The sequence below is a fragment of the Drosophila subpulchrella genome, chromosome 2L (genome assembly GCF_014743375.2).
Source record: "Drosophila subpulchrella strain 33 F10 #4 breed RU33 chromosome 2L, RU_Dsub_v1.1 Primary Assembly, whole genome shotgun sequence".
Taxonomy (NCBI): domain Eukaryota; kingdom Metazoa; phylum Arthropoda; class Insecta; order Diptera; family Drosophilidae; genus Drosophila; species Drosophila subpulchrella.
In genome coordinates, this window is record NC_050610.1 from 10846462 (window position 1) to 10866655 (window position 20194).

Genomic DNA, 20194 nt, shown 5'->3' on the forward strand with positions numbered 1-20194 from the left:
TTTATTTAAAAGCATATCTAATTCTAATGTCCGGTTACGTTATATTTCAAATATGTATGTATGTATCTTCCAATTCTAGGGGGCATCTATTGCCTTGGACCTGGGCGGCGCTTCCTCCTCCTGCTGCTTGGTTTCCAGGGTTCCATCGCTGCTCACATCCTGCACCACCCGACAGGTCTCGCTGGCCAGTTCCTCGGGATCCTCGACTATATCCTGGACTTTCTCGATCTGTCGCTGTAGATCGGGAATTTGCTTGCGATTGGCGAATTCACCCACACCCAGTTCGGCATGAATGCTGTCCATTAGATTGGCCAGCAGGAGGCTCTCGTTGTGGCTAAAATCATCGCTTTCGTTGCTGCCCTTCAGGATGCAGTTCCTCACCTCCTCGGCCTCGTAGCACATCCCTAGTCTATTGTGGTAGTGGGTGGGGGGCATCTGATCGCCCCCTGGCAACGGAAACTCGAAGTCCACCTCCTCGGTGATCAAACGCGTGGGACACCAGTAGTTGTTCATCTAAGGAGAATTCGATACTTGAGGATAAAGATGGGATATTGCATATTAACTCACTTTGATGGTCCCATTCTTGCCCTGTATAATCGCCTGGTTGCTAAGCTTCTTTTCCGCACTGACCTCGATGAAGGCCCTCTTGCCGCGGGTGAAACACAGTTCGATGTCGGCGGCTACGTCCACGTGCTCCGAGTTGACCCTGCCACTGACTTTGAGGCAACGCGGCACCTCCCGAAACACCCACAGGGCCAGCTGCATTCCGTAGACTCCGAAGTCGCTTGTGACTCCGCCGTAAAGTCCTAGTCTTCTGAGGGTTACTTGGAGTCAATATCTTTTAAAAACGTAATTAATCGCGCAACCTATAGATCTGTATATATCTCTTATAGATTTACTCTAAAGTGCTAAAATAATCTAAGGGACACTAAACAAAAATTTTCGTAGGCTTCGGCAATATTTTTCTCGTTTTCAAATTTTTCACCCCCTGAACTCTTCAGAACAAGATGGAGCAATAAAGCCCATGGTCACTTATTCGACAGTTATAACAATTTAAACCCGTACACGAATTCTTCAACAGAATAATACCGCGAATTCTTCAGAACCAGAGGAACCAATTCGACCGTTATAGTTACGTTAGTCACACTTCAGTTTCAAAGCTAGATTCAAAACCTTACCCCTGCGAAACGGGCAGACCCAGACTGCAACGGACATTCTGCAGTTCACCCAGACGATTCCGCAGGATTTGGTGTCGCAGGTAATGATAGGCGGGCACGCATCTTGGCCACATGCCCTCCATGAGAAAGAGACCTCGCGCCCGTGCCTTTTCCAGCAACTTGGTCACCTGCTCCTCCGTCATGCACAGCGGTTTTTCGCACAGGACGTGCTTGTCGTGGTTCAGCATTAGATGACACAGCTCCGAGTGTTGCGGATTCAAGGGCGAAATGTACACAACATCTGTGAGAAAGAGGGTGCTACTTAAATTAAATACACCAAGAAACGGAATAAAAGCCAGTATTAAATAACCTCAAGAAACGTTCTTGATATCAAGACGATTTTTTCCAACGAGATGAAAGTACACAGAGAAAACTATCCAAGAACATTGTTCTTGAATTGAGAACATTATTTTGAATTGAGAACATTGTTCCTGAATTGAGAACATTCGTTCTTAAAAACTATGTAAGCACAATTTGGTATCAATATAAGAACGAAATGGTGAGAAGAGAAAATTTAAATTGAGTTTATTTAACAACTTTTTGATAAGAATACACTAAGACTGAACTAATAGTTTATTTGTACATACAATGTACTTAATTACCGCCAATTCAACTTGATTCGAGCAAAATAAAAACATTTTTAACTTAGATGAGAACGTCAGAATTTTCTCTGTGTAGTCTTTCGATTTTAGGAATTTGAGAATAAATTAATCAGCAACTGTTTTATTAATTTAAAATTAATTTAATCCTTTTTTAGCCCCAAAGTTTTGGTAAGAAATGAGATAACATTTTTGAGCAGTATTTATTTGGTAACTCACCCACATTCGGGCACTTGGCCAGGTCCTCAAAGCTGGTGTACACATTCTCAACGTGGTGGCGTTCGGCGAAGGCGAGGGCGTGCGACTGGTAGGCGGCCACACAGGACACGATGCGGTGATGCTGCTCCGGCAGGACACTCAGCGCCGCGGCAAAGTCATCCGCCATCAGGCTGACCGGAGCGATTCCCCACCGCAGCGTTGGTCCCTCTTCCACCGCCCACTCACCCTTTCCTTGCACTGCCTTTGGTACCGACGACCTTAAGTCGAACTTGGAGGGGGGAGGAAACCGATTGATGTGAATCTGCCGGGGGCGGGATCGCCACATGTTTTGGTCGCCAATATCGCCGCCAACGAATCCAAATCTGCTCCGCCCGCCGTCCGACCTGGATATGGATGATGGGCGATCTGCGGAGCAAAGCGGTTAGTACTGGCATTTTACAGAGAAAACTGTATTTGGAAAATATATTCTCTATATATATTTTTAAAAACTTAAATTGAGTTTTTATTTAGGTACCAAGGAAAAATTGCACAAAAAAAATATATCATTTAAAATACATATATTAAATAAAGTTTTTAAAATAATTACTGCAATAACGCCCAGTGAATTAACGCCCATTCCGTTTATAATTTATAAAATAAGGGATATTTTTTTAGATATATGTATAAGATGTTATAAAATGATCTTTTTTTACTGGGCGTTATTTCTCCGGGTTTTATTGAATGCACTCTTAAAATTTTGTTTAACATTTTTTTTTTTAAGTTTTATAATCTTCAATACTTTTAACTGATATCCTAAAAACATATCGGTATGTACTCCGAATTTTTTTTAATATATTTTTAACACACAATCCCATATTTTTGTCGAGTGTACCACTGCCATTGGCGATCGGTGGCAACTTTGTCGCGTAAAACGCATTTCATTCATACAATCGAGCGCTTTTCCACGAACTGGCGAAATTGCGGGTGTTGGTTTTGGTTTTGGCTGTGGTGTTGGTTTGGGCCGCTGGGAAACCGGTCCGGACTCCGGGCCATCCGTGGCCACATCCACGTCGAAACCGAGACGACGGGCGCATTATGTGGCGCTGTTTAGTGCGTCAGTTCCTCCATAATTAGTCATATATGTTTAGCATCACAACTTGTGAATGACTCGCTGCCGTTCGCTGCAGCTCATAGTCAGGTTTTGTCTTTGATTTTTATTTATATATATAATTTTTTATCTTTTTTTTTGTTGTCGTCGTATTGGCCTGGTCCTGGCCAAGTTGGCCAAGTTGGGAGCTGCCTGGGCCGCGCACTTTGCGCTTCGTTCTGTCCGCATTCGAATTTCACTTTCTTTTTTAGAAACTAAGCTTTGGACTGTTTGAGCATTTATCACTGTAGTACCTGCCAAATGGGTAGCCGCACTTTGACAAGGTGTTGTACTTTATCAGCAGGGAGAAATCGATGGGTTTCTATCAATTTAAGTGATTTAATTAGCTAAATTACTATTATATCGTCATATTTTGATTTCTTTTTATTTTTAGTAAAAACATTTATGGAAACACCCGCAAAAAAAACAAAGAAACAATTTTCTCAATTTAAGAATTTGTCTTATCACTGATTTGAGAAGAAACATTCTTAAAATCAAGACCATAAAAATAATAAAGATTAAACACACTACTAAGATACAATTTTCTCGATTTAAAAATTCGTCTTCTCACTTATTTGAGAAGAAACGGTCTTGAAATCTAGACTAAGATTAATGGATCTCGAAGAAAAAATAAAAAAAAGACTTGATTCTATTTTTCAAGAAGAATATATTCTTGATTTTGAGACTTCGAGATTAATTCGATTTTGGACTCATTTTGAGATCGGGATGACTGGATTTTTTGTGTGATCATTTATCCAGAAGACTTCCCATTGGATTTATTGTGTGATCATTTATCCAGAAGACTTCCCATTTTTATTCTTGCAGGAGAGCATTGGCTATTCGGTTTTCCTGCACCCAAAGCTGCCACCTTTCCCGGCGTATTTCACTTTTCAATAACTCGAGTGCGTGCAACAATGTCCAGCGGCGAGTGTCCGCTTCTGTGTTCGAGTGTGGATGGCGGAACCGAACCCAACAAAAAACTAAAAATTTGTTTATCTAATTAGCAATGCACCGGGCGACGTCTGCGCGGGCAGCGCTTTTCACCTGATTTTGCATGCATGGCAGGCGGCACAAGTGGCAAGTCGATGGCCGTAGAAATTGCCCTAACCCCAAATGCAAAGCGATAAACACACATTATATATGTGCGAGGCGCGTTTTTGGTTGGCCAATGAACGAAAGTGTTCTTTGGGTGTTGTAGACGGTCCAAAAAAAAACGGTTGAAAACCAAAAATCAAAAATGAGAAAATAAGAAAACAAACCAACTCTCGCCCGATGACGGAAGTGTCTCTGTGGGTGAAATTATGTGCCAGTGAAAGGTTGCCTAATTTCTGTCATTAAACTACATGGGCTTGACCAGGACGCAAAGATGCACTGACACAAATTGCTGCAGCACATGCAGCACACACATTTAACACACTGATGTGTATTACTTTACATAAAGAAAAATATAAATAGGATTTAAAAAAAATGATAACTCACTTCAAATAACAACTTTACCAAAAAAAAAGATTTTATGTTCATAATAAAGGAACCAATTTCAAGATTTCAATTTATTTTGCATTCCTTACTTCTTAATTACAATAAATATTATCCATAAATTCATACCCCATGTTATGTGCACGTTTTAACTAAAAGAAAGTTAGATAGTACCTTTCTAAAAATGACAATATAATGATCATTTTCAAGGAATGTCAATCTATAAGTTTGATATTACATTGAAAAGAGGTTTTTTGTGATATCTTTTAAATTTTGCTATTGGAAACAACAGAACTAGTAATAAACGCTGAAAAGAAAATGCTTTTCTTAACAAAAAGTGGAGTATTATTAAAATTTGTAGAGGAACTATTATTTCTTGTCCTTAAATACATAAATTCATATTTTAAAGGCACATCTTTTAACTCAAAGGTCTTAACTACGTTCTAAAAATGTTTTCTGATTTCTATTAACTTTTATACTGCCCAAAAAAAAGATAAAAACGCTTTTATAAAATGTTTTTTTTAGCATGGATTTAAATATTATTATTTTTAGTGTGATGGCTGGAGGAGATTATTGTGCAAGGGGTGCGCGACATGAGCTGACAGCCGGAGCACACAAATTTGCCATGCGTGTGTCTTTTGATGACTCTTTCCCGAGAGCGACGACACGGCGGAGACGACATGTTCATTAAAGCCAGTGCCGCATGTGGTCATCTGGTTGCTCTGGTGCACCGACAAAGCAAATAAATACTAAAATTTGCATGCCTGCAACATAAATCGTCGCAAAATATTAAACAAGTCAGCGGCAACAGTTGAAATCAATAAATTTATTGATACAGTTTACACGGCTGAGTGGGCTGCCAGATAGCAACGGGAAACTAGCAACTGGCAACTAGCAACTTGGCCACATGCAACTTTGGTTGCATGCAACACATGCGCTAATTAAGGGGGTTCCCGGTTGCAGGCGGGGGTGTTTTGGCCAGAGCTGCACTTGAGATGGCGCGATGGCCTTGCAAGTGGCCACAGAAACAAGTTAACGAGTCCCGGCCAAATGACCAACTGACTGAGGAAACTCATTTGGTGTTTTGGGAAGGGGGAAAAGCAGAGGAAAACAAATTACCGGGCAGTGATTTGCGATGATTTGGTCCTTCTCCTACTTGATTTCATCTCATAAAAGTGGTCAAAATAAATAAAATGTGATTCGATTTTAATAGTTAACTAATTAAGTTTGCAGTGATTTATTACAATGTATTTACTCCAGAATTTATTACGGTTTGATTTGATTTATTTTTTGGTATTTATTTGAAACACTTTGAGTGTTTTAGCTTAAATGCAAAAACTACATTTGGTCAAAATAAATAAAATGTGATTTGATGTTAACAGTTGAAACAATCTTTGTAAACAAATTATGCTAGCAGTAATTTTTTAATTATTTATTGAGTTTTAAATGTGCAAAACAGAAATTACAAATTGTCAAAATAAATAAAATATAAATCGATTTAAATAAATTAATTAATTACTGATTCAGCATTTTATTATGTGAAATTTATGTATTGAGTTTTAAAAGCAGAGGTTACAATTTTTTTGTATTTCGCAGATTTATTCAAAAAATGTTTCTTACCTCAAAAAGAAAGTGAAATGATTGCCAGCACTTAAAATTCTGTAACCATAGATATTTATATATTTTGCATGTTTCGCCATTCTGGGCTGTGAAAGTCATGCGTCGAGTTCGTTGCCAGAGTCTTTTGATTTGCCATACGTTTTTTGTTCGAGACTTCTGCAACATTGCGCCTTAATTGACACCTTCAACGTGGTGGGGAATAAAGGGGGACAAAGGGAGGCTCTGTGGCCAAAAGACAGCATAATCTTGTTGTTATTTTCATTGATTTTTTATTTCTTTTACATTTGTCAGGCTGACGAGTTTTTGTATGCATGCCTGTCGGCTTACTCTCATCTTGGCCTCAACTACGCACACGCCCAGCAGCAACAGCAAAGCCAATTGACAGCCAGTCATGTCATGACTATTGCCAATTGTTTTTGCTGCCCAAAGCTTTTAACATCTTTTACGATTTCTTGGCCGCCAGTAGAAATTTTATTTGGCCAAAAGATTTTCGGATTTTATGCAACAGGTGGAGGCGAAAAGCGAAAGCTGAGCTTGGGAGAGGAAAACGCAATATTCTTGGCAGCCGGAAGGTCTAACCATTTTTAAAATAACCTGTTTTACATTATATCATTATACTGTCCTAATATTAACCTAGTAACTTGCAACACTTGCATATATTATACAGTTTTCGGTCCTCTAAGCCTTTAAAAGACTTCTAGGAATATTGGCTGCCAGTGATAGCAACATGTTGCAGGTTGCACAGCGGCAACATCAACAATTAACTTTCAACACTTGCCTATTACTTGTGCTTTTTGGGCCGTTAAATTTTCGGTTACATACTGAGAACCCCTAGAAAAAAGACCAGTCCGATCAGAATTCTTGGCCAGCAATGGCAGCAACATGTTGCAGGTAGAGAAAAGTGAGTCTGGCTGTGGCCAGCGGCCACTTAACCTATCAACTAACAAGACATGCCCATTTCTCAGGCTTTATAGGCATTCTTTAGGATCATTAGCTAACAAAGCATTAATAGAAAAAAGAACAGCCCAATCAGAATTCTTGGCTAGCCGTGGCAGCAACATGTTGCAGGTGGTGAAAAGTGAGTCTGGCTTTTGACAGCGGCAACAATCATCGCCAAACAGGCAGCAACAAAAGCGAAAAGGCGACAACTTTGGTGACGAAGCCCCGACTGAGCGTGTGTTTATGGATTCGCTGTGGCTTCGACTGTTGGCTTTGGTCAAAAGCGTTGGCCAAAAGCGTTGCGACGGCAGCAACACCACGAAGACAAGTGCAGGCTCTGCTCATTTTTTTTTCAGCTGGTTCGTTGTACCTGAAAAATCTCAGCCGAAGACCGCTGCCCGCTGCCTGCGTCGACTGCGCTGCCGCCTTTAACAGTTTCGAATTTGAGTTTTGGCCAAGACCACGCGAAATCAGTTAACAAACGGACGCGTTTTGAAACGGATGCACACTGGCTGGATGCACCGGCGCGAAGAGAAGCGAATCGAATCGAATCGTATCGTATCGTATTGAAGCGAAGCGAGGCGAGGAAAACCTGAAGCTCCTCCATAAAGATCGAGATCCCTGGTTTTTGTCCCAAAACCCGAGGCCGTGCGAATGTCTGTTTCTGTCGGTTTCGGCGGCAGAAGCTCGAAGAGCTGCTATCTTCATCGCCCGGTCGCGCTGGTCGTTTAAAAGTGAAATTTACTGAATGAAATGAAATGTCTTCTGGCCAGCCCCGCTGTCTGGCCGAGTGGCTTTGTGTTTGATTATTGATTTGTGACAATTGTCGGCAAGGAAATGACTGCAAATTAGTTGGCAAACATTCGCTGCCCCAAAAAGGATTAAAAAACACAGCAGATTATAAAGCGATTTGCTCGCAAAATAGTGGAGATATTTATTCCTGTGCCAGTGGGCGGAAAAAGAAGGTGATGTAAGATCCTGCTTAAATTGTGTAAGCTTGTGAAAGTGAAAGAACTAAACGTTGAGCTATTATCGTAGACGTTATTAGGAAGGATATAGTATTTAAGTGAACTTAAAATGTTTTTAAAGTGATTTTAAAACACTATGTAAGAGACCTTAATAAGTAACAATTTATTAGGATTGAGGACTTAACATTTCCCTTTCCTAACTAAAATAAACATTCCTTTTCTATAAGGATCGTAAATCGTTTAGTCTTATAACAAATGACCACTTGAATTGATTGTATGTTTCAATGGTATAACATCATGTAAGCCTACGTGTGATCAGAGAAAATCATGTTCGATTATTCATTGCGATTTGTGTTCATTAACTATTGAAATTGATCGTCAGACAACGTGTTTGATCAGTGAGGATTATGTTAACTAAATTTTAAGTGGTTTTACAATTGGTCGATAAAAGACGCCAAGGAATGAAAGGTTTTTCTTAATTGATAGGAAATACTTTTAGAGACCTCCCAAGATCAAATAATTTTTTTAGAGATAATAAAAGCCATCCAAGACTGCAATAATAAATTCTGTAGTAAATTAAAAATATTTAAAGGACATTTTAGATATAGTTTTGATATTTATCCAATAAAATAAATCTTTTATATACTAAATCAAGCCGAGATCTAGCACTTTCGACACTTGATCACGATCTATTGTCCACGACCATTTTCACGCATTTTCCATCAATCAACTCAACTCAACTCTCGGTTTTCAATGGTATAATCCACGACTGCGGATGCAGCACATAAATTCCACCTTTCTTCGCCAGCGAAATCTAATGTTTTCGTCTCTTTGCGCAAAGAATTAAGACGCTGAATGGAGTTAAAGCCGGCGCTTGTGCCAACAGGCGCAAACAAACAGGCATCACTCATACGCCGTGTGTACAGAATGAATGAGAGAGAAAGGGCAGGCTGCCACTTCATTTTCCAGGCACTCCCGGGCCACTCGATGCATTTATCTTTCACTTAAAGTGAAGATGACATTCTTTAAATGAAATTAACTGCCGGCAACAAAAAGCCGAGGCTGCAATTGCTGATGCATCTGTTGATGTTGCTGATGGCGCTGATGTTGCTGGTGTTGCTGATGCTGATGCTGCTGCTGCTGCTGAGGTTGCTGCTAATGTTGCCGCTGTGGCAGCTGCTTCTGTTGGCAGTTGCTTTGGCTGCAATTAGTATTTGTCTTTGGCTAATACGCTGCCATGTTGGTATGCATCTCAGTGCGCCAGTTTCTTGTGTTGCTGGTTGCAGGTTGCTAGTTGCAGGTTGCCATTGCTGCTGGCATAAAAAATGTCGTGCACTTGAATGGATATTTGGTCTCTGCTTCGGTTGTTTGTCTATTTATTGGTCTGTTTGCTTGCTCATCGGCTTTTTATAGCTGCCTTAAAAAAAAAAACACATTGGCTTAGCCGTCCACTTAACAGCTGTCGCTTCGAGTGCATCTTAGTGTTTTTCTTTATACATTTTTTTTTTGGATCATACAGCTCCTCTGGAGCCTTTTGGGTTTGATGTTGTGGGCAGCTTTTGAGTGACTGAGTGCCGGCTTTTAAGATGCATCGATCGAAAGTGCCCGGAATGCATTTATGATAGGGGGCCATCCATATGGTTTTGATTCGGCGTGGGTTGCCGCGATCAGTGGCCATCAAAAGGGGTCGAAAGCCTGTGAATTACTCGAAAGTTGTGGAATAAATCGGCCTGGTTTTATTGCGGCAGGTGTAAAGACTTGGCGCCTAGGACAATTTTATACGAAATCTTTAAGCCTGCTAAATGGAAATACTTAAAACGGCTGGCACTTTATGAGACCACTTTAAGTTGCGACTATTAATAAGGTATAAAAATAAAAAGCTTTTAACATTTCTGATAAAAACAATGTTATACTTAATTCAGACAAATTGGTTTGTAGCATAAAATATATTAATTATTCCACATTTTTCACTGCAGACTATCAAAATTGTTATACTATATTAAAAGTTAAATATTTCTTCCAATAAGAAAAAATCCTTAATCAAATTGGTTTGTCTGTAGCATTAAATACTTTAATTATTTCACACTTTTCAATGCAAACAATCACAGATTATGTATTTAATGTTAGATATTCATTCTTAAAGACAACACATCATTATCATACCAATCACTTTATAAAATGCCTTTAATTTGTCTATCAGTTAATCGCACATCACTCAACTCCAACACATTTCACTTGTCATGTAAAGCCAATAAAATGAAATAACACAGAAATGATGCGTAATTAAACGCATTATGCAAATGCGATGTAAGACAATAAAGACAATTAAATAACTCACGCGAAACGAGAGCGTTAACAAACAAGTTAGGCCTACCTCATAAAAGTGGAATAGTCTTGATGGAGGAAACTCTGTAGGAAATAGAGGAAAATTGGTTGAAAATTATGTCCATCATTAGTGGCTATAGGGGGAAAATGTTTGTGGTTTATTCAAAAAGTCGACCGAACCAAATTATATTCAATTGCAAGGCCATCATCATATAACCCATCCCACTTTTCTTGGCCGTCGGCGAATTTTATTTGATTTTAATTGCCGCCATAGCAAGATGTTTGCCATTTAATGGCTTTATTTATGCGTGTAGTAATCAAGTTAATTTTTACGATTGCCGCCGAGCGCGTTGCAAGCACGCCGGCAACAACAAGAAACCCGTGGAGCTGCTGCGAAATAAATGCAAATTTTCTTTTATGATCAAAAAGCACAAGTTTCACTTTCGATGGGAACGAATTGCCCGGCAAGCGCAAGCCGAAAATAAAAAAAAAAATATTCGCAAAACAAAAAAAAAGAGACAAAGATGACATGCAACTGGGGAGGGAGATGATGATAAGAAGCCCTTGGGACACATCTTCGGGAGGCCGAAATGCAGAAGAAAGAAAGCCAAAAGCCGGAGAGAAGAGAAGAGCCGCCGCCCACCCAGGTCGTCTGCATCCGCAGCATCCACTCTCCAGTCTTCGGTCCCCGGGAAGTCTTCTGGCCGGTCAGTCACGTCGTCTGTCTGCCCTCTGCCGCATAATGCCATAAATTATGAAATAATCGAATCAATCTCTGGGATCCGTGAAGTTGTCGCTGCCCAGGAGGAGACGTTTTTTATCAGACCGAGACTTTATTATATGGTTAAATGATGGGAAAGAAAAATTTAAGAAAAAATCTTAGATAAAGCTTCAACGGTAAAAGACCCTTGACACATCCTTGATTTTTGACTAGCAGACTAGATTTGTTTTAAGGTCATGGTAACCTAAAGAATAATCAGTCTGCAGCTCAATAACCTTTCATTAATTTTTATATTAAGCTAGATTTATCTTCCCAAGTACTTATAAATTCAGACAGCTAGTAGAAAGCCCTTGTACTAATGTATATTTTTCTATAGTATTTTCGTTCGTACCACCAATGCTCTAATGTAACTAAAAGATAAACTCTTTTTACTTGTTAACTTATTTTACTTCTAAACAAAAAAATATTTATCTTGTCTCATTAAAAATTTCAAGTTTGTTGCTGAAGTCTATTGTTTCTAAAACTTATTTGTACTATAATATATCTCAATAATAACCTTTAATAATAAACATATTATTTTTTTCCCAACACCCAAATATCTTTTCATATTTTAGGCCTACTAAAGTATTGGTTTTTTTTTCATATAAGCTGATTTTGATTATATTTTTATTTATTTGTTGATTTTATGTTTTTCTTTATTTAATGGACTAGAGTAAGATTAGTGTCTTTTTTACGTTTAAAACTACTAATCAATGTAGTCTCAAATTTTATGTTAAATACTATCAAATACTTTCGATTCCTGGTCTTAAATATTTCTATTTTTTCCGGGTTCCTCATCTCCTTATATTCCTAATTAGACATTCACATCTCACTCCAATAAGAACTAGCCAATTGATTTGTCAAGTTTGTGTCTTAAGTCTTTTGTTTCGTGGCATTTTCCCTCACCTGAGATTGGTATTTTTTAATAAAAGTCCGCTTTATCTGATCGTTTCATATATCCTCCCCATTATTATACCCTCAACAGGTCTCGTCAAAATCCGATTAGTTAAATCAATTTGCAATTTAATACCATTTCATTATTAAACCGAGCTCAGTGAAAGGTTAATTTTCTTTACTCTTTAGTTGTGTATTAAACTGGCATTCCATTTTATGATTTTATGATCACAGCTAAAAGGCTACCTGAATTTTTATAGCAGGTCCAAATTAACTGGCCAGCAATCTGGATAACAACCTGTTAAGTGAGCCAAATGCAACACGGCTGCCAAAAACTTCCTCATTCACGTCCGGTACACGTTATCCAATAGTTAAGAATCCATTGCGGTGGCTGGAAAATTGCACAGATCAAGTTCGGCGGACACAATCGATGTTGGCTATTAAATCATCAGCGAGTCATAACCGAAACTGAACAATTTAACGAAAATTCCAGATAAGACGACAAGAAAAAACACCGAGACCGACGATCAACGAACCACAAGATGATTGGTGAACGCCACAAGAGCCGCGATTTGGTTACGATACTCGGCCTGTTCCACCTCCTGCAGCTCCTCCTGCTCCACGGATCCGCCGCCGGCCATGTGATCGAGGTCTTGGCTCAATCAACAACCGCATCCAAGTCGGAGCCGCAGACTTTGGAGACGAAGACGAATGGCAGTCAGGATGGGGCTGGTCTAACGCCCGGTGCGACAACAGGTGAGCGAACAACAACCGAACAACAACCAAACAACGAAAAACAACCAACAACCGCAGCGAAATGAAAAAATATGAAAGATTTGCACTTTGATTTTGTTTCGCCAACATAATTGGGTGCCTGGGTGCGGAGAGTGGGCACTATTTTAATGGCCAGCATTAGGAGATCAAACAATTTTGAACGCAATCATGCGAGGCATTTTAATGCGAATGAAAGTGAAAATCGTCTGGCAACATTGTTTCGTGGTCGCAGGCAATTATGCAAGGATAAATGGGATCCAGATGCATGTGCTCGATTGGGTGGGATGGTGAGGTATTGGAGTGGCTCCGGGTAAAGTGATCCACCTAGCCAGTGTAGGCAGTGCGCGCCCACCCATTATGAAATTTAAGTGGAAGGGCTAATCGACGCAGAAAATACCCTTAAACATTTTCAGGAAGTTAGTTTATATCACAATCATTTTTTGATAATATAATAATATTTAAGGCTTTTCTCGATTAATCCTTAAATTCTAAAATCCAGATTGTAAGGAAAAGGAATCGGATTATATGCAAAACAGTATTCTTAAAAATCAAATCTATGTGGACCTCGGCTAAATATATTGTAATATTATATATTATATTATATATATAGTTTAGGCTGAAATTGAATTAAAAATTTTGGGATCCAATTTTTAACTGAAGTCCATGATCTTTTAATAGTTTTTAATTTTATAAAATAATTTACATAAATTAAGAGGTATACAAATTGTTGGTTTATTATATTAAAATCTGCATATAAATAAAATACTATACTTTCAGAAACCATATTCCTAACAACTTTAGGTTATTTTCTTCAATATATTTTATGAGGAGTATAGTTACAACCTGTTTTTAAATGAATACCCCTGTTAAAAAATGCACTATTAGATCAAAGATTAAAATAGTATTTTCTGTAATAAGTACCCTAAAAGAAAACTAATTTTTCAAGGCTGATAACATTGTTTGCTCTGAAATGCACCCCACTAAAATAACCTGCGAATCGATAGCCTTTTGGGTAAGCGTATTAAATGCCAATTGCTAGAAGGAGATCAAGATGCATGAGTGGCCATTTCCGCTTGAGCCAAGTGCATATCCTCACGTCGAGGAGCTGGGAGTTGGGAGCTTGGGAGTTTAAGAGCTGGGAGCTTATAGCTCCGCATGCCTTTGCAACCGCTCAAATGGAAAGCGATTTGTCTGGTTTTAGCTAATAATTTATCAGGCCTCCGCATTCGCAGTCGTCGCCTTCGCCACCTCTGCCATTTATTTTTCCTCAGTCCGTTGATCAGTCAATCAAGCAAAGCCAAGCCAAAAACCGAGTGGATCCAAGTGTATCCAATGCGACTTTGTGTCTGGCTGTCTGTCTGTCTGTTTGCCGTGTTGATTGCCTTGGTCATGGCCCCCACCGATCATCGCCTGGCGACGGAGGAGGAGCCTCCTCCCAGTGGAGTGCCGGCTGCCAGGTGGGCGTTGGGGATCACAGATTTTCTGCCGGCTTGGCCTCTGACTTGGACTTAATTAGGAGCCACATGGCGGGGAGCTAAACGGAGCTCATCCCATCCCGGCGAGGGGATCAGGCTGCGGGTTCAATTGACTGCAGCTCCAATCTCGCACACTGTCCGCGGGCATTAAAATCAATTTATGCAAAAACTGCTCAAAAGCAATTGAAGTTGGATATTCACGAGGGCAGTTCTATAAGATCTTGGCTTTCGTTTTTATTTGTATTTGTTGCTTTAGGTTGGACATTAATTACTACATAAATATATACCGAAAATTGTAGAGATATACAGGCATGTTTTTAAAACTAAAAGTGCACAAAAAGGAACATGGGCTTTTAAATGAAACTAAAAAATATAAGAACGTTGCAAATTTCATTCTAAGGCCTCAGTATTAATTCTAGTAATCTTTCCCAAAACACAAAAACGCCACATAATTTTTTTAGGGCCCAAATTTTATAGCTTATGTACTGAACCATACTTTAAAAATATTAAAGTTTTAGGGCTTTTGCTTGTTAATATATTAAGTGATGTGTGAATCTATTATTTCTAAAGAGGTTTTGTTAGCTGCGACTTACTTAAAAATTATATTTATGCTGGTTTTTGTTTTTTGTATATATTTAATGAAGCATTTTATTGTAGAGACAATATTGCTAACTGGAATACTAAGCCTTGCAGGGAAAATATTATATTTATAGTGGTTTTTATTTTATATATATGTTTAAAGGGCACACATCATTTCAAACTATGCAAACTACTTGAGTATATATTTTAGTAAAAATAATCAAATAAAATAAAAATCCTAGAGCTGCCCTCGCTTTAAGCAACCAGGATGCCGGCATGGACTCGACCAAGTGACGGGACAAAAACATTTGTTAACACTTTAACGAGTTATGACTTGGCTGTGTCCATGGCACATAGCTCCTAGCTCCCAACTCCCAGCTCCTCACCGAATCTCCATCCCAGATGCCCCACGGCCATTTGGGGGGCAATTAAAGTTGCACATGTAAAAGTAAATTGATACGGCACTCAATCATCCGACATGGTATCTTTTCTTCCACAGCTCAACGGCTGGATCCGAACAACAACAACGAGTGGCGACCTCTGGGACACGGGGATCCCCTGCAAAAGGATCCCACCTACGACTACAGTCCGCCAGCCCTGGAAAGGGTACGCTACTGGGCGGAGAACAACAGCACGGGTCAGAGTAATCCGGAGGCCAGGAAGAAGGAGCTACCACCGGAGGTACTGCGCAACAAGACCAAAAGCGAGGTGCTGCTCCTGGGCGTGGCCAGTGAACGAGTCAGGGTGCCACACTCCCACTCCTATCCGCCAGTTGGATTGACCCACAATCAACAGCATCAGCAGCAGCAGCAGGCTAAATATGCCGCCATCCGGAGGAGCTACTATGCTCCCACCCAGCAGCAACATGGTCCACAAACCCAACATATGCCATCCCATTTCAATGCCCAGCAGCACATGCCACCCACCCATTTGATGCCGCCACCCATGATGATGATTAAGTCCAGTGGTGCCCCTCCTCATCTGGAGTACAGACACAGTATGATGGCCACCGGAGCACCCACCTCCTACATGAGCCTCAACCACATGAGTTCACCGACGCCCAAATCACCAATGACTTCCTCGGTGATCTACCATCAACCAATGGGTCATCACACCTCCTTGTCATCCTCCACACCCTGGATGACCAGCATGCCACCACATCGTCTGAGCTACTCGGATCCTCATCTCCAGGAGTCCATGCACACCTACAGCTTTTCGAGGCCCCACCACCATCAGCAGTCGATGATGAGCTACTCGCCCAACTCGCTGCCAGGACTTCAGAGTGGCTCCAAAACGGGACTGAGGAAACCCTGGCTGCATGAGCTGCTCCAGAAAGAAGTGGTGGTTACATCGAAGCCCAAGGTTAAGCCCACAATGCCGGCGACCAAGTATCTGATGGGCACAAGTAAGCCACATCATCCATTGCCACCTATGGGAATGGGCATCAGTTCCACGCGACCACCGTTTACCTATGCTCCGGTGACCTTTGTGCCTGGGCCACCCACCATTGCAGTGCCCACGGTGGCCACCAGACAAGAGTTGCAACCCGAGATCTACATCTCACCCACTCCTCAAACGAGTAACCCTGGCTTCAGACCCATGTTGATGACCAGCACAACCACCGTGGGAACCACTCCTTCCACCACAACGCCCATTTATCACCGAACCAGCACAACAACCACGAGTAATCGCCTGCTCATCCCCCAGACGAGCAATCTGGCCCAGAGACCCACAGTGGCTCCGGCTCCGAGTGAACCCACCACTGATTCGCTGTTCTCCCACTACAAGCAACCACCGAAACCCCTAATGGGACCCATGTACCTCATCATCGAGGGTCACTCCAAGGTCAAGACCTATGGCCAAAACGAATTGGATCCACATAGTCCCAAGATAGTGCCGGTTATCTCGAAGAGGGAACCTGTGGTTAGGATAGCTGATCCCAACGAGAAAAGGGGCACAGTGGAATCCTATCAGGTCAAGCATTTGCACACCAAAACCACGCCGATGACAACGACAACAACAAAGACTACGACGACTAGTAAACCCACTACAACAAGAGCTCCTCAAAAAGCTCCTGTCTACAGCACTACTAAAGCTCCGGTTAGCACTACCCCAAAGATAACAAAACCCCCCACTATAAAAACCACTAAAGCAACAACAACCAAAGTACCCATTAGTAGTACTACCCCGTTAGTTCCAAAACAACCCAATCCAGAACCTCCAAGTGGTGTTAATGATCTGCTGAGTCTACTGGACAATATGTTTGCCGATGCCCATGAGATAGCCTCATCAACGGGGTCACCTTTGGTAGCTAGTTCTACCACGAGCACCGTGCTAAAGCCTGTTAGCACCAAGTTAATGCCCCAGCAACCGGAACCGAGGATTTCCAGTAAGGCGGGGTCCATAGACAGTCTGCTCGAAGATGATGAAGCCGGCGAAGATCTAGGGTCAGCGAATTCCACCGCGACTCCACCTCGATCAACGCGTCAAATCTTCGACTATGATCAATTGCCAGAGTCACGGATTAAAGTTGGGGTCACCACCAGCGATATTTTGGAATACAATGATGATGATGATGGGGAGGAGGAGCTGGAGGAAGATGATCAGACCACCGATGGTCAAATAGGGAATCAGGAGAACGACGAGGAGGAGGAGGCAGACGAATCACACAATTTACTCAAGCGAATCGATCAATTTGTGGATGATGTCGACGATGGAGATGACGATTTGGAGGACCTCATCGAGGGTCTGGACGAGGACGAGATCGACGAAAGGCGACAGCAGCATTAGCCCAAGATAAGCATTTTTCTTAAACTGCGCTCTATACCAAATCTATCAGAAACTTTTTCTCACGCCTAATACGTTCTTGTACATAAGTCAGCTTTAATTGAATCTGTATTTATTTGTTGTTAGTTCTTAGGCCTGCTGGCGTCACAATGTGACTGCACTCTATACCGTACAATTTCGTTGTGTAATTAAGCATTAAATTATTGAAAATTTCACTTATGTTTTTTAGTTGTTAAAATAAAATTGCAAAATGCAATAAATGAAAAATAAATACGAAAATGAAAAGAAATTAACTGGCGCCATCTATGGAGGATATCAGCTGAGAGCGCCACCTAGTGTTGGGCAATGGGATCTTCTACATTGGTCTTTTGTTTTTAGCATACATAAATAAAAAGTAAGTACATATCTACTTTAAATAATTTAAAGTAAGAATACTAGGGCTAGGAACGAAAACTTAGAAATCTTAAACTTTAATGTTGTAAGCGATGTTTTTAAATATTTTGTTTACAAAATATATTTACATTCTTTAACACGCCGTTTCAATGTTAAAAATTCAAGCAAACCGCCAAGAAGCAAGCTTTCCAGTGAATATCGATCGTTCTTCGCTCGATAACGATAACACAAACTTGTGTTTGACAGTGCTGACAGAATTTTGGCGAATAAAAGTGGTCTTAAATAATAATAATGGAGCACTTAAATTAAAAACACTAAAAAAGCCCAATTTTGTAAAATTAATTTAGGGCAATTATGTATTTTATTGTTCTACATGTTCCGTTTTCCCGCCCAAAGCAGCTATTTCCCGCCAAATCTTCGCCATCACTGATGTCCGACCTATCGCCTCGGTTTGTTTATTTCCAATTGGATTTTCCAAGCGCCAGTTGAGAATTCGCCGTCGAAGAGTGCGGTTTACGGTAAAAGAAAGCGCTTCCAGTGCGTGACGATAAATTGGATTAAATTGTGTGCGCAAGGTGTGTTAACAAAACAAAAATACTATATTATTAACAGAAAGCCAACAACAAAAGACGCTCAAGTGCTGAAATGATCAAGTGTGCGAATATTTTGTTTACGCTTCCCAAGCGATCTTCGTTCTCTTTTCAACTCTCGCTTTTGTTTGGAGTTAATGAAGGCGGAGTAATGAACTTGAGCGAATAAGAAGAAGATTTGCAAATGCAGTTGTTCCAATCAGAAATGTGTTTCTTTTGGCCACAAAGAATCCAAAGATAAACACGTGCGAAGTGATTTTGTGACTCAAAAAGCCATTAAGGCGGTTTCATTTTTATGATAACAGCAGCCACAAGCTGACAGAAATAATAAATACAAACAAATCATATTTAATCGAATAGAGTATGCAAACTATACAGTACAGTATATAGCCATCATAAATTAGTGAAACTATCTCCGCCTTCCCTTGAATTGAATGAGCGGTGATAATGCCCATATAGCTAAATTGTGTGAATGCCTGTGCATATATTTGCCCGATGGCTATATAACCTTGATCCGGGCATTGCGTCGCGGCCTGAAAAAAAACTTTAAAAATGATTTCCGAAATGTGGCGTCGTCGGCGTCAAACAGAAAAAGCCTAACAGTGGAAACCAAACAAAAAACCAAACAAACTTCTATGCCAAAAAACCGGTTAATGCCAAAAACCCAAACAGAGACTCTTTCTGATCAGAGATAAAACGCGACCCAACCAGAGAGAAAGAGAGAGTGTCTGGTTGGAAAACAAATTCCATTCCAATTAGAAATTATCAGTGGCACGGCAAATGTCAGACTGATAAGAACATTGCTTCTTTCTGATTAGAGAGTAGCCGGCATATTTTCGTGTCTTTTTCCTCTCGATATTTGCGACTACAGTCGAACTTGCCTAAAGATAATCTCTTATCTTAGAACTAAAATTATTTTCATATAATATAATTTATAAATGTTCTTATACAGTGTTATAAGAAATACGTATTTTGTTTGATATAAAATAGGGGCTATTTATAGATAGAATAATCATTATAGTGACGAGACTCTTTGTAAGAAGAATTTACAAGCTCCGAAACTTTTAGAAATACTTAATGCTTATTACTCAGCAGTAAAATATTTCGAATCCCTTGAGTAATTTCTGAAAATCTCAGTTTGTTCGACTAATATAATTTCGAGGAGCAATATTTAACGATTGAAGACTAATTTTAGAATGTCACAGCTAGACCTACTTAAAGAATCTCGACTGTAGAACGTCTGCATCCGTTTTACATTGTAAGGGGGCAAGAAAAGTGTGATTAGGGTGGCCCAGCCAGACATGTCTACCCTGGCAACATGATAACGCAGGGGCTTATGCAATCACCGAGTTTATGAACCACAGCTTTGATAACCTTTATCAATCGCCGTTCGATCGGGAGACGCTCAGCAGTCATGATGATGGATTCATTCGAGTTACTGACCTACTTTTAT

At 40.3% G+C, this 20194-nt stretch overlaps 2 protein-coding genes across 4 annotated transcripts in view; one reads left to right on the top strand and one right to left on the bottom strand.

Moving 5' to 3' along the window:
- Positions 1 to 20194, bottom strand: part of LOC119546383 (trans-1,2-dihydrobenzene-1,2-diol dehydrogenase) — a 23379-nt gene continuing 3185 nt past the window's right edge. Inside the window, exons 2-5 of one of the 3 annotated variants that reach the window (XM_037852620.1) lie at positions 2036 to 2440; positions 1179 to 1458; positions 568 to 811; positions 1 to 513 (exon numbers count right to left, since the gene is read on the bottom strand). In XM_037852620.1, coding sequence (XP_037708548.1) covers positions 76 to 513; positions 568 to 811; positions 1179 to 1458; positions 2036 to 2440 — 1367 coding nt within the window. In that variant the 3' untranslated portion in view covers positions 1 to 75. Of the gene's footprint in view, positions 514 to 567; positions 815 to 1178; positions 1476 to 2035; positions 2441 to 20194 lie in introns of those variants that run through there. The other 2 variants (XM_037852621.1, XM_037852619.1) reach the window with 2 other exon arrangements.
- LOC119546382 (mucin-2) lies at positions 12686 to 17761 on the top strand. The gene is made up of 2 exons (XM_037852618.1): positions 12686 to 12899; positions 15471 to 17761. Exons 1-2 carry the CDS (start codon positions 12686 to 12688, stop codon positions 17759 to 17761), a joined length of 2505 nt encoding a protein of 834 aa, XP_037708546.1.

What these genes read in the sequence shown, in the direction of transcription:
- LOC119546382 (XM_037852618.1), top strand. Translation starts at nt 12,686, where the DNA reads ATGATTGGTGAACGCCACAAGAGCCGCGATTTGGTTACGATACTCGGC. An exon ending in AACGCCCGGTGCGACAACAG is followed by an intron (nt 12,900 to 15,470) that starts GTGAGCGAACAA and finishes TTTCTTCCACAG; the next exon opens with CTCAACGGCTGGATCCGAAC.